Raw genomic sequence first — 12,222 nt, 5'->3', positions numbered from 1 at the left:
GCTGAGTGCTTGTAAGTCCATTCATACTTTAGGAAAAATATGTACCAAAGCATGCAGTGATATAGAATTTTGTTTTCTTTATCTCTAAGGTGGCGTTTTAGAGCCTCAAAAGACAGCTGTAGTGGGAAGATCTTTTTCATTAAGCTGGAAAAGTCATCCTGAGGTTGTGGAGCCAATGAGATTCAGAAGTGCTACGACCTCTGGAGCCCCAGGAGTTGAGAAAGCAAGAAATATTGTTCGTCAGAGAGCAACAGGTTAGACCGTAACTAAATGCTTATGTTTGCAAACAGTAACACTCGAGTTTTAAATCTGCCATTGTGTTGTGGCTGCTTCCACAAGTCCTGCAACTTAATAATTAAATGCCTGAACAGAGATGTTGCGTACCTGTGTCTGGATGTCTTGACCACTACCAGTATGAATAAAGAATCAAAGTATTTTGGAAAATTCTAAATATATGCTTTTAAGTACATTACACTTAATTGCAAGTTAGTCATGTGCAAGTTAACGTTTTTTTGTAAAGTACGGTACATTCCTATTTCTATCAATTCATAAGAAAGCATTTGTTAACATCAGTCAGATAATCTGTATTGCCTCTGAACTTCCATACAGCTAGCTATTTACTGTGAGCACAAGTAAACCAGATTTAACAAACAATTTCATTCTTATTTGCTTTATTTGCTTTCTTTTATTAGCATGATGAGGTGTGTATAGCATCTCCTTTTCCTTTTTTCCTCTCATCTTTACTTCTGGAAAGAGGAGAACAGGGGTGAGGAATGATGGAGGGAATGTCTGAGATGCCAGGCACTGAACGGATACCTGATTTTTCAAGCATTTCAGCAGCCTGAATTTGGTTATTTCATGGTAGCATGATTCTGTGTTCTAATTCAATGGGCTATGACCAAAACTCTCCATAGAAAATCTCCTGCTTTTGAATAGGAGATACTTCGCTGCACAGCTTCCTTCCTCATTCATTACAGATTAGTTGTGTTTCTTACCAGGAGAATTTGAAGGTGATTTAGTATGTTTTTGTGGCTACAGACTTCATAGCTAAGCCACAGTCTTCAGCTTAGGTCACAAAACATTTTGGCATTGGAGTCAATTCATTTTTTATGTCTGTTTTACTTCTAAATTCAGTGGGTTCCTACTTGTGCTCCAGCAGAGAATTCTTTCTCTCATATGCAACAGCATTTCTTCCCTAGACTTCTCATGAGAGCAGCAGAGGGAACCTGGGAGTATTGATTGGCAAGGACTTGACTTGGTTGTGTATGTTCAAATTAAAAAAAACTTCCTACCTTTAGTAAGAAAAGCTTATTCGGTAGGGAGCAAGTAGGTTGTCGGGTAGGAGGATGAACTTCATGTGTAAAGAGCCCTTACTTTCATTTTATGTCTTATGGTAATATAAAAAGAGAATTATTCTGGCTGTCGTGGGATTTGTGATGATCAATGGCTCCCAAATCAGCAGGTGGAAAAAAGTTTTATATTTGCACATGCAGTTATAACAGATAATAATTTCAAGTATATAAAATATATATCCCTTTTCCAAGGTGAGACTATTTAGAAACACACAAAATGCAGCTACTAAGCCTCCAGAGGTGTCATCTTTCAGAATGAAATGCAGCAGTCCATAAGGTGAATACAGAAGCCAGCGCTGTGCGTGGGAGCGCTTTCTTGAGCAGAGTGGACGTTTTATGAAAAGTGTCTCCCACTGGGGGCTTTTTTAAATCCCTAATATTCTCCCTCCTCCATTTAAAAACAACAACAAAAAAAAACCCCCTAAGTCAACATACAAATACCAGAGCACCTCCTGCTTCCAGGAAAGACTTTCTTTTGATCTGCTGCTTGTATCTGGAGTTGTAAGGGTAAGAGCAGCGTATTTCTGCAGCAGCAGGAAATCTTTTGTCCACTACCCTACTTGAGTATTTTTACTTCCTCCCCTCTGTCTTCCTGAGTGTCAGCATTGACACTGCTGTGTACAGGAAGGGAAACTGCACAGTGAATAAGATCCACCCCCCCAAGAAATTTCTGTTAGAGACATCTGTAATTCAGCATAACTTTTAGTAATACAATTGATGATAACTTGCTGGTTTTCTCTAAAGGAGACTTTAAGCTTATGACTTGGATATTAATCCATAAAATACCAAGTTTTTAATGATGTTAGACAGCCTCTAGAGTGTTAGCCACCTTGCAAAGTGTTTCTCTGGTGGCCATTCTAAGCAACAGTGAACCCATTTAAGTGTTGCTATTTTGAAGAGAAATTCAGTAAGACAGGCATTCAGACTGCACTTACCTCCTACCTTCCCTTGTGGGGACTTAAGGACTCCAAAAACTTGGATGTAACTTGTGTGCCTTTCATCATCCTGTTCAGAAATGTGGAAAGCGGGGCTCAGTACGCCAAAACCAGAGTCCACAGCGTAATTCAGGGTGTAAGGCACTTCATCAAGTCTAACCTCCTGCTTAAAGCAGGGTCAGCTGTCTGTCACACCAGGGTACTCGGTATTTCATCCAGGCTGGAGCTGGGATCCTAGTTTTAAAAGCAAAACCAGGGGCAGTTGTATCTTTAGACTGATTTTTGAGAAGCATGCTATCCCACTTCTCATATGAAAGTGGCTTGTTTTCAGCAGAGATGAATGAATGTAAGAGGTAGCTGGTTTCACGGGGGGCATTGCTAGTAGTGGAGAATTTGAATAAGTTTTCCATCTTTATTTTTGAGCTGTATGCACTGCTACAGGTACTTCAGTGAAAAGAAAAAAGGCTAAGTCAAATTAACCTAGAGGTAGGAATCATACACTGACAAAATGAAATATTTCACATTGTGGAACTGCTGTGGTTCAGAAATCACCGATTATTGCACTTTCAATGTGTGAGATACAGTTGCACATTGTTAGCTTACAGTTTATAGGAAATAATTCTGGGCTTAATGTTGTAAAACTGGTTTGTTGTGGGGTTTGGGGTATTTTTTCCCAAAATATTTGTGTTTCATTGTATCATGACATTCAAACCCCCAAATATTTCATAATTTTTTCTGACATAATTATTGCTTTATTTTTTCCTGGAAGCTAAGCGAAGCCAGTCTATCAGCAACTGTGTTCATCTTTATGAGGCTTTGCCAGCTACTAAAAGTGTACCTCTTCTGCTTCACACTGTGAGCTCTCTCTTACCTGGTATCTCTTACACTTCTTGCTCTCACAGACTGTCAGGTACTGTACTTTAAAGTCATCTTTTATATTAATGTTCTTTATATTTTTAAACTGCTGTCTGTCTACTCCCTTTCTGTCCAGTTGATTACTCTTCAGTGGTGTGGAATAAGATGTTTTGCACTGGTTCTGTTTCCTGTGCCTCGGATCTGTTCAAAACATGGTGTTAAGTAATATTGGTAGCCATTACGAGACGAGCAAGTTTAATGGGAGCATATCTTGTCCTTTTTCAAAGTTACAAAGGGTGGCAAAAAGTGGCTATTTCTAATGCTTTTTTGTTACTCTGTCACTGGGCTCATGGTCAAAATAAGTAACCTTTTCAGGGCAAAGGAGGAGAGCAGCATCTTTTCAAGGAACTACTGTAGAAACTAGTTGACTGCTTGAATGTATGAGCTAGTGCAAGCAAAATACGCAGTCAAAGAAATGCTGCTGGTCAAGCTGCTTGATTTAAAAGAAAAATCTCATTCGGTCTGTGTTACACTCAGTTACAAATCAGTGCTCACAAATGTGGATTTTTTCCATCTGGGATCAATAATTACAGGAAGAATTCTTTAGAAGAAAAATCTAAAAGATTTGTCTGTGCCTCTTAGTTCTCAGATAGTGTTTGATTTCTCTCAAAATGTTTGTAGTACTGCAAGCAATGCAGGTTTTGTTCATTTTAATATTAAAGATTACCATGAGTTACAATTAGATTTATATTCCCTAGTAACTAAAGTACAATTTATTTTAATTTCTTAATAAAGAAATGCTTTTATTCATCTTTACACTTTCAATTACTTGATTTATTAAAGGTTTCCAAGCAGTTGTTAAAGTTTTAATATAGTGCAGACCAAATATACTAAGGATTAGGAATGCAAAAACTAAAGGCAGCAATCCAGATTTGGGCATTTTAGGGGTTATTTAGACTGAAGTGGGTGTATTTTTGCTCAAAAGTGTAGTAAACTTTTCCTGCTTTTGATACAGTCTTGTCCTGTGGAACTTGCTGTTGTCACAAATAAAGCTTGAACAAACCCTAAGCATGCACCTTCTGAACTGAATCCTGCACTGGTACCCAGGCACAGATGTGAAAACCAGATGTAACGGCCTGAGGACACAAAGCTGCTTTGTTGTAGGGCATTCATCCTGTCACCTAGCCAAGACGTGTTGGTGGAAGCCGTGAGACTTCTCTATCATGTTGGCAGACTTTCTTTTATTTCTGTTTCCAGCTAGTAAGTCTCTGAAAATAGGACTTTCTGTCACCTCCCGCTTTTCACTTCCTGGGAGGGATTTCTGACTCTTGAGCCCTAACCAGGGTCGTTAGCTGCTGTAGCAAGCAAGAAAAGAAGAGTTTTGCATGTGGTGCATTATGGATCTCTAGATTCCTATTCTGTGAAATATCTTCAGTGTTTTTTCATCTCACGCTGCTTACAGTTATCTTCAGTTGCAACAGTGAAACTGTTCTAGCTAGTGAATATGGGCATTGACCTGAAAGATGAACATTTTTTTAAATTATTAATTTATTGTTTTATTTATTGCTTTCTGTAAGACATTTAAAGTCAACAGTGATACCTTGAGGTCAGTAAATACCAGAACAGTTAGTTTTCATACATGTGTATTTATGAGATAATTTTCTGAAATACACACAATGTTTGTTAAGTATTTAAGTATTGTTTAAACTCACGTTGTAGTGTAGATTGGATGAACTAAGCATACCGTCCTCCTCCCACAGGCTGCTGCTGCAATCTGTGTATCAATATACAGATCTCTGTGTGTGTGTGTATATATAGGTCTGCAATATACGGGTCTGTAATTGCGTATCCCAAGGGGCTGTACTTTCTGCGCCTTTCTGAATAAGTGTAGCCTCAATGTCAGTGCCTGTGGAGCAGACAGGTAGCAGAGCAGAGGAAAGGAGAGAGGAGGAGGAGAATAGAAAGGTGGTGGAAAGGTCACTTTTATTTAATGTGCCTACTATGTAGCAATATGCTGAAAGAAATCTAGAAGACTTAATTCAGCCCACGTTCTTTGTTGAAAGAAAGAAGTTCAAGGGCTCTCATAAGAGTTGCTACAGCAGCATTTTTCATAGTTTTTTAAAAAGAAAATAGCATTGGCTGTGCAGGTTGAAGACCTTGAACAGTCTGCTGGTGGTGGTTCTGTTGGGTCAGCTTTGTTGGGGTGTGGGGGCCCTCTCTTGACTGCTTTCCAGGGAAAGAGTTAGAAGGTATGGAGGTGGCATTAACCAGTGCCACGGCCATAACTAAGAGCACCGCTACTGAATGGGATCATACTTGATCCCGAGTGTTACTGTCTTCTTTTTTTTTTTTTCTTTTCCCCCTGCTGTTGCTAGCTAATCTCGAGTTCCTGTTGCTCCTTCCCCAGTATGTCAATTTGCCGCCTCACTTGAATTTTCATGCCTCTCTCATCTCTCTCTTTTTATTTCTCATTTTCAGTTACAGCAAAAAAGCTGCATGATTCAGTTTGTCCTCACAAGCTAAGCCCAAATCATTTGTAGCTCAATCTTTTTAGCTCACATCTTTTTTTACTGTGTTTGAATTTTTGCCTTTTTTATTTTCCCCTTCCCCTCTTTATGGAGGAAAAGTCAGTAAGCACAGTCATCTTTTCTGCACTCTGCATTTATTGTAGTTTTGCTGCCTCTCCTCTATTCTCTCTGTTTCCAGGACAAACAGCATCTATTTTGGGTCTCTAGCACTTAAAAACATAGCTTTTGTTCACGTGACATCCTCCCACCCTTCCTTGTGCGCTCCCAACTCCCAGAGTAATTTCTGTCCTTTTTCTGGACTTTTTACCACTTACACTGCTCATACATCTCTCTCTAAACCACAATTTTTCTAAGGATATTTTATAAAACTTAAATTAGAACTCCTTTAAGTAGGAGTTATGTTCTAGCTTTGTAACTTGGGAGTTTTAAATACTTAAATGGGTCACTTTTTCATATAGCTTTCTTGGGTAAGGAGTTCACATGCGTATATAATTCTGAAGTCGTGCAAATACTTTGTGTTTTAATTAAATCAACAGAAGTTGAAGAATCTCAGCAGTTGGAAAATTCAACAGCAACAGAAGCTATGGGCCTATTTGCAGACCAAGAGCAGCAGCTAACTCGAAGTAGCAGCACTTCAGATATTACAGATCAGTTTCCATCTGATTTTTTTCACGGTAATTTTGATAAAATATAGCGATACTGTACTTCTGAAGACAAAGTGTTGAGACCTGTTCAGCCTCATAAATGCTACTTTGGTTTCCAGCTGTGTTCTAAAACTTTATCTCGTTTTCTCAGTAAATATATTGTTGGTATCTTGTTGAAAGAACTGTTTTTAAGAAGTTACAGACCACAAATGCAGGACATGACCTTCTATAAAGCAGGGCAGTTAAAAATGAAACCTTTGAATGTATGCATTTTGTATGTAACTCTCAAACTTTTCTTTTGTCTGGCTTGCATTTAAATTTTGTGTATTAAAGCTAACAGTTCTACTTCTGTTCCTATTGTGTAAGTATGTTACGCTTATGAAGGATTTTTCAAAACATCATGCATTCCATTTTAATGTTGTATTACTTCACTTAGCTATAAATATAAGTGTATATGTAAATGTAATTGAAACTTTCATATAATTTGCTATGTACTTTGGTCCCACAAATGTCTATATTTCTTGTTTACTTTCTAAAAATTCTAGGTAAAAAGGCTGGGAGTTCTCATAATTTAACTTCTTCAGACTCCAAATCAGTTCAGGAAAACAAGGGATATACAAAGAAGGAACATGAAGCTGAGCAAGTAAGGCAAAATAGAAAATGATTATTGATAAGATTCTGACAATGTTTTATTTCTAATCAGATGCCTTCTAGTATTTAGAAACTCTAGCAGCTGAAAGTGTGAAAAATCATTAATCACGTTTCTAGTATGGAATCTGGAATTGAGCTGTAGCTGTTCTTTGCGCTATTTGGTATGATCATTCTGTGTCTCCCGATCTTGTCAGCTGCTTATGCAGTTTTATGTAATTGGCTGTATTCTAGTCTTACACAAGACGTTTGTGCTTTTTTGTATTGAATATAAACAAGAAGTTCATACCTTTTAAAATATAAATAATTCATGACTATTGTAGAGCTACAGTACACTGGAATAAATGTTCGATGGTTTAAAGTGCTGGGGGAAAAGCTTTCCTTCAGCACAATTTGTATCACCGGCTGTGTATTGCAGATGTTCATATAAGTTAACTCTGGGACAGGCAAGCTTCATAAATTTTTAATGCAACTTTTGAATAAATGGTAGCAGTAATAAATGGCTGAGGCTGATCGTCTTTGTGGAAGCATAATGCACTACAGCATGGAGGACTTCAAGCTGAATCTCTTCTTTGGACCTTGGCTCTCCCATACATCTAGACTTAAAGTACCATTAACATTAGCTGTAGAAAGGAGAGACCAGCCATTTTCTGCAGAGCGCTTTCATTAATCGCTTCAGGAATGACAAAGTATCTCAAAAAGGAAGGAAAACCTAGTTCACTTTGCATGGTGGAGGGGAGGGAAGGGAGAGAGAAGTAAGCTCAGTAGTTGGGGGAATTAAAAATTAACCTGGCTCCCATTCTATTTTAGTGGCATGCATTATAAAATATTCACAAGCAGCTGGGCTGTTACCCATATTGCACTTTCAGCCTTTCTACAAATGGAAGCTGGGGTTTGACCATGTATTCCCTGCATAACTTGCTAATGTACCATGTGAACCAGTTGGGCTTCATATCACAACCCACTGAAGTATTGGCATCACTGATCACTAAGAGACAGATATGCTGGGGAAGAAAGACCACTCTGCAGTCTATCAGGCAGCGCAAGAAAACATGTATTTCCTGGGAATGATTGGCAATTCTCTTACAGTTTTTAAAAAAAAAAAAAAATAGCTACAGTGTTAGATAATATAATAATAATTTCTACAAGCCCGTTGTCTCTTTGGCAATAATTTGCTTTCTCAGATGTATGCAGAAAGAACGAGTGGATTAATGTCTGGCCAGTGGATCAGAAATTGCTTCAAGAAACTTACTTAAAAATAGTAATACTAATAATTGCAAATATCAAAATGGAATTTCAGAAATGTTAACGGAATTGAGTAATTTTAGAGTAGAGATTCCTTCAGCAGTTAGACCTAGTATGCTCCTGGGGGTAAAGCATTGGGGCTTTTTGTTGCATATTTGCAGTGGAAAACATTATACTCTATTTTTCTGGCAGAAATTGAGTTTTGCTATTACAGAGGACGTGGAGTTGCAAGAAATGTGAATTTGAAGGTGTTCTGCCAGATATAAAGAAAATTATGCTTAGGGACAGCAGTGTCATCTAGAAGCAGAAAGTTGTCTGAAGGGTTTTCAGCAAGTAGGCTATAAATCCATTTGGTGAAGAAGGTGGCGGCAAACGAAAGACCAGCTGTCTTTGCATGGGTTGGTTTGCAACAGAGAAATGCCCTGATGTCAGAGATAACTACTAATTTCTTACTGATGGATTTTTTGATACTTTTAAGTGGTGAGTGATTTCAGATTTTTGGAAAAACATAAGTAAAAAGTCTTGCTTGTTGGTATGAAAACTGAGTTTAAGAAAGGGAGGATACCAACTGAAATTGAAAGCGTGATGGTTTCCTTAAGACATTCAAAGATATTTGGGTAGTCTAAATATTCATGAAAATATCTTGACTGAGTTGTAATTAATTTCTAATAACTGTGTGTGTATCTCGAATTTGCTAAAATATAATGTAGTTCTCAAAACTGTAATAGGCTGAGATTAATATTTTTTTTCTCTGAAGGTACTAGTACGAAGAAGCAGTAGTACAGCTGAATTAGATTTGAAAGCAGACTTGCAGCAATCACATGGAAATTATAGAGAGAGAGAAAAAAGTGAGTTCCAGGAAATACGGTATTTTTCCTAAGTGTAGCAATTGGAATCATTGTCATAATTTTGTCTTGTTACAGATATATTAGATGCTTTTCTCAACATGCTTTGCTAATGTGGTCTTTAAAAACAGCGTGTGTGATCTTTATTAATCCCCTTCTTGCTTTAGGTGAAAGCGTTAGCAGTGACACATCCATTGGCTATAATAATGAAGTAGAGATCGCACTTATCCCCTGGCAAGCTTCTGAAGACGACCATGAAGTTAATGCATCAGCAGATGTGTGTGTAGAGCCTGATGCACCTCGCTGGCTTCAGCTTAGTCCTTCAGATACTGCAAATTTAACAGGTACTGTAGTCCAGAAAAGGTATTTCCTATTTTAGATTTTTGTCTCAAAAAAGAGTTTATACAGTTCAGTTTGCTTATAAAAAGTATGTTTCGTTTGGCATATATCACCAAGTTTCATTCAGAGTATTCATTCAAAAATGAGATTTGAATGCCCAGAGTTTTAAGGAATTTGGATAATTAGATTGAAGCTGACATAGGTGTCAGTAAATTGTGATCCAGAAAATGAATACAGTTGAAAATAATTGGGTCGCTTACTGTGCTAAATTACTGCTAATCAACTGAGATGTGATAGCTGATCACTTGTCTTCTCTTAGCCTGCCCCAGCATTCAAGTAAAATAAAGTAACTTAATCTATATTTTATAGCAGAATGGTCTAAAGAAATTCCATACTATATATTTTGACTGATAGGAAATAACTGGTTAATTCATGATAACTTCTCTCATCTTAATCCTGCTACCCTCCTTATATATACTTCGAAGTACGCAATGCCTGTGCTCCAGTAGGATGTGGTAAGTGGCATTCTCAGAAGAGTTAATTTGGAAGTAAAAGTCCTTCTACCTTTTCATTTTTTTTTTTATAGTGTCTTTAACATATACAACACTCATGGTTATTTATTGAAATATTTTGATTCCTTGCAATTTGTAAAGGTACCTTCCTGTCTAATAATGTGAGTCAGAGATGTTAGTTCAGTAACTTAATGCAGTAACATATGAAACTATCTTATAGGCTGTTTTTGCTAACAGATAGATAGTTGCAAGGGTATTTTTTTCATATTCACTTTTTCTTTGAAATATCTCTAACTTAATGAACCAGCACACCTAGTTCAACAGTTCAGACTGCCATTGTACAAAAGGTAGCATGTAATACAGTACACGGTAAGGATTATTATGAGTAATAAATTCATTGCTGCTTTATGTCTGTGATATAAGACATCGCTCCTTTGTGTGTACAAAGAGAATGAATTACATAAAATAACCTGAAAGGTAACGTAGACTGAAAAGAAAAATGGGGTAACAAATGCATAATTTCCCAACAGAACCAGTGTGCCCTTGCTGCGTTTCTGGTTCTCACCCAAGAAGCAAAACTTTTTTTTGCTGTAGAAACCTCTATGGTATAAGGCAAAAAAATACTGTGACACCAGCACTGAACAGCATAGATGCAATTTCCCTGACAACAGATCTGTTGAAGATCATTCTAATGTGCTTAATATGTTTGAACACTTTGGGAATTCATAATGCTACAACAAACAAAACAAAAAAAGCAAGAGGAAAAAAAATCCCAAAAGCTTTTTTACAAATAAATGCAAGTAAATGGAAAACCATCTAAAATGGCTTTTATTTTGCTAACCTTCTTCGGGTTCTGGGAGAACACACGTTATTTCCCTCTGCGTGTGCAGAGGTTTCCTGCGGCTTCCCCTGAAACGCTGGCTGCTGCGCGCTGCAGGCTGCCACGCCGGACCATAGGCCTGATTCTGCCCGCAGACGGGCTGCTGCGCAGCTTTCCCTGGCCTGGTCGAAGATAATGTAACAGCTTTTGTCTTTAAAATTTGCACTTCAGTATGGAATTTTTCCTTTACTGTTTCAGCATATGAATTCCATTATCCTGACAGTCTTCACAAACCCCTGCTTTCCTTCTCAGTTTGCATACTGCTGTCTCAGGAGCTGCTTCTGTATCGAATGATAATGCCTGAGCATATTGTTCATCGCCAGTAGTGCATACTTTTTAGTTCCTTTGTTCAGTTCCATTTCCAGGTCATTTTATACTGTGTGATGTTAAGAAAGAAAGGACTCTTTAGCAATAGAAATATTGCCTGTAAAAGCCAGGTATTGATTGGATAAATCTCTCAGAGTACCTGAATGTTCCATTTAACTGCATTTGCCTCCCTGTTAAAAAAGCCAACCCTCGAGTTTGGGCAGTCTGTCGGATACAAAACTGATCTGTAGCTGTGTCATCTCCATGTGGAAGCCCTTTAGCCTATGTGTTCTGCCATTTTTTTTTTCTTTGAATCATGGGCTAGCTTGAGCAATGAAAGAGACACACACGTGATTTGGTGGGAGAGAATACTTTTGAGATGGAAGACAGTTAGAAGGAGCAATGTTCCTATTTTATTGGCCAAATTTATATTGTACATGGCATTTCTAATTCATGGAAATTGAACTTCTTAAAATTTACAGACAGTAGTGAATTCCTTGCTGATGACTGCAGTATAATTGCTGGTGGAAGCCTTATCGGTTGGCATCCTGATTCTGCTGCTGTGTTATGGAGGAGGATCTTGGGAATTCTTGGAGATGTGAACAATATACAGTCACCTAAAATCCACGCAAAAGTTTTTGGGTACCTCTATGAGTTGTGGTATAAACTTGCAAAGGTATTGTATATGGTGCTTACATCTAATGATAATGATTTTTCTTTTGTTGTAAAAATTACTATTAAACTTGATTTAGTATTAGTGTCTGGAACATAAGCATGAGATTTGGAGGATTCTGTCATAAAGAAAGATAATCTTGTTTGATTTCTAGTAGACATCCCCAATAGAGAATGTTCCTGCTGAATGACAAGAGAATTTAGATTAGTTAATTTAAATGGGGTGAGGAAACAGTAGCAAAGAAAATAGAAGTATAGAATAGAATACTGCAAACGTTGGTATTCAGTGTAAAAGCCCGTGGCATGACCTGAAATGGAAATATTTGCTTAGGCTGTGGGGAAGCACTACAGAACAAGCTTTCCTGGTAGTTTTGGCTTAAGTAGGAACTCGGTATAGTGCAGGGTGTAGTGCATTTAAAGTAAATCAAATAAAATGAAAAAGTAATAATATGAAATAAAGA

The 12,222-nt window shown here is 37.6% G+C and overlaps 1 protein-coding gene across 1 annotated transcript in view; it reads left to right on the top strand.

Moving 5' to 3' along the window:
* The window catches only part of RALGAPA2 (Ral GTPase activating protein catalytic subunit alpha 2), a 135,769-nt gene that overhangs the window by 38,808 nt on the left and 84,739 nt on the right, over positions 1-12,222 (top strand). The window contains exons 16-21 of the mRNA XM_075708597.1: positions 90-254; positions 6,207-6,344; positions 6,860-6,957; positions 8,965-9,055; positions 9,220-9,396; positions 11,572-11,765. Coding sequence (XP_075564712.1) covers positions 90-254; positions 6,207-6,344; positions 6,860-6,957; positions 8,965-9,055; positions 9,220-9,396; positions 11,572-11,765 — 863 coding nt within the window. The remainder of the gene's footprint in view (positions 1-89; positions 255-6,206; positions 6,345-6,859; positions 6,958-8,964; positions 9,056-9,219; positions 9,397-11,571; positions 11,766-12,222) is intronic.

The sequence above is a fragment of the Pelecanus crispus genome, chromosome 3 (genome assembly GCF_030463565.1).
Source record: "Pelecanus crispus isolate bPelCri1 chromosome 3, bPelCri1.pri, whole genome shotgun sequence".
Lineage (NCBI taxonomy): Eukaryota > Metazoa > Chordata > Aves > Pelecaniformes > Pelecanidae > Pelecanus > Pelecanus crispus.
Note: the sequence above shows the minus strand (reverse complement) of the source record. Positions and strands in the feature narration are given on the sequence as shown.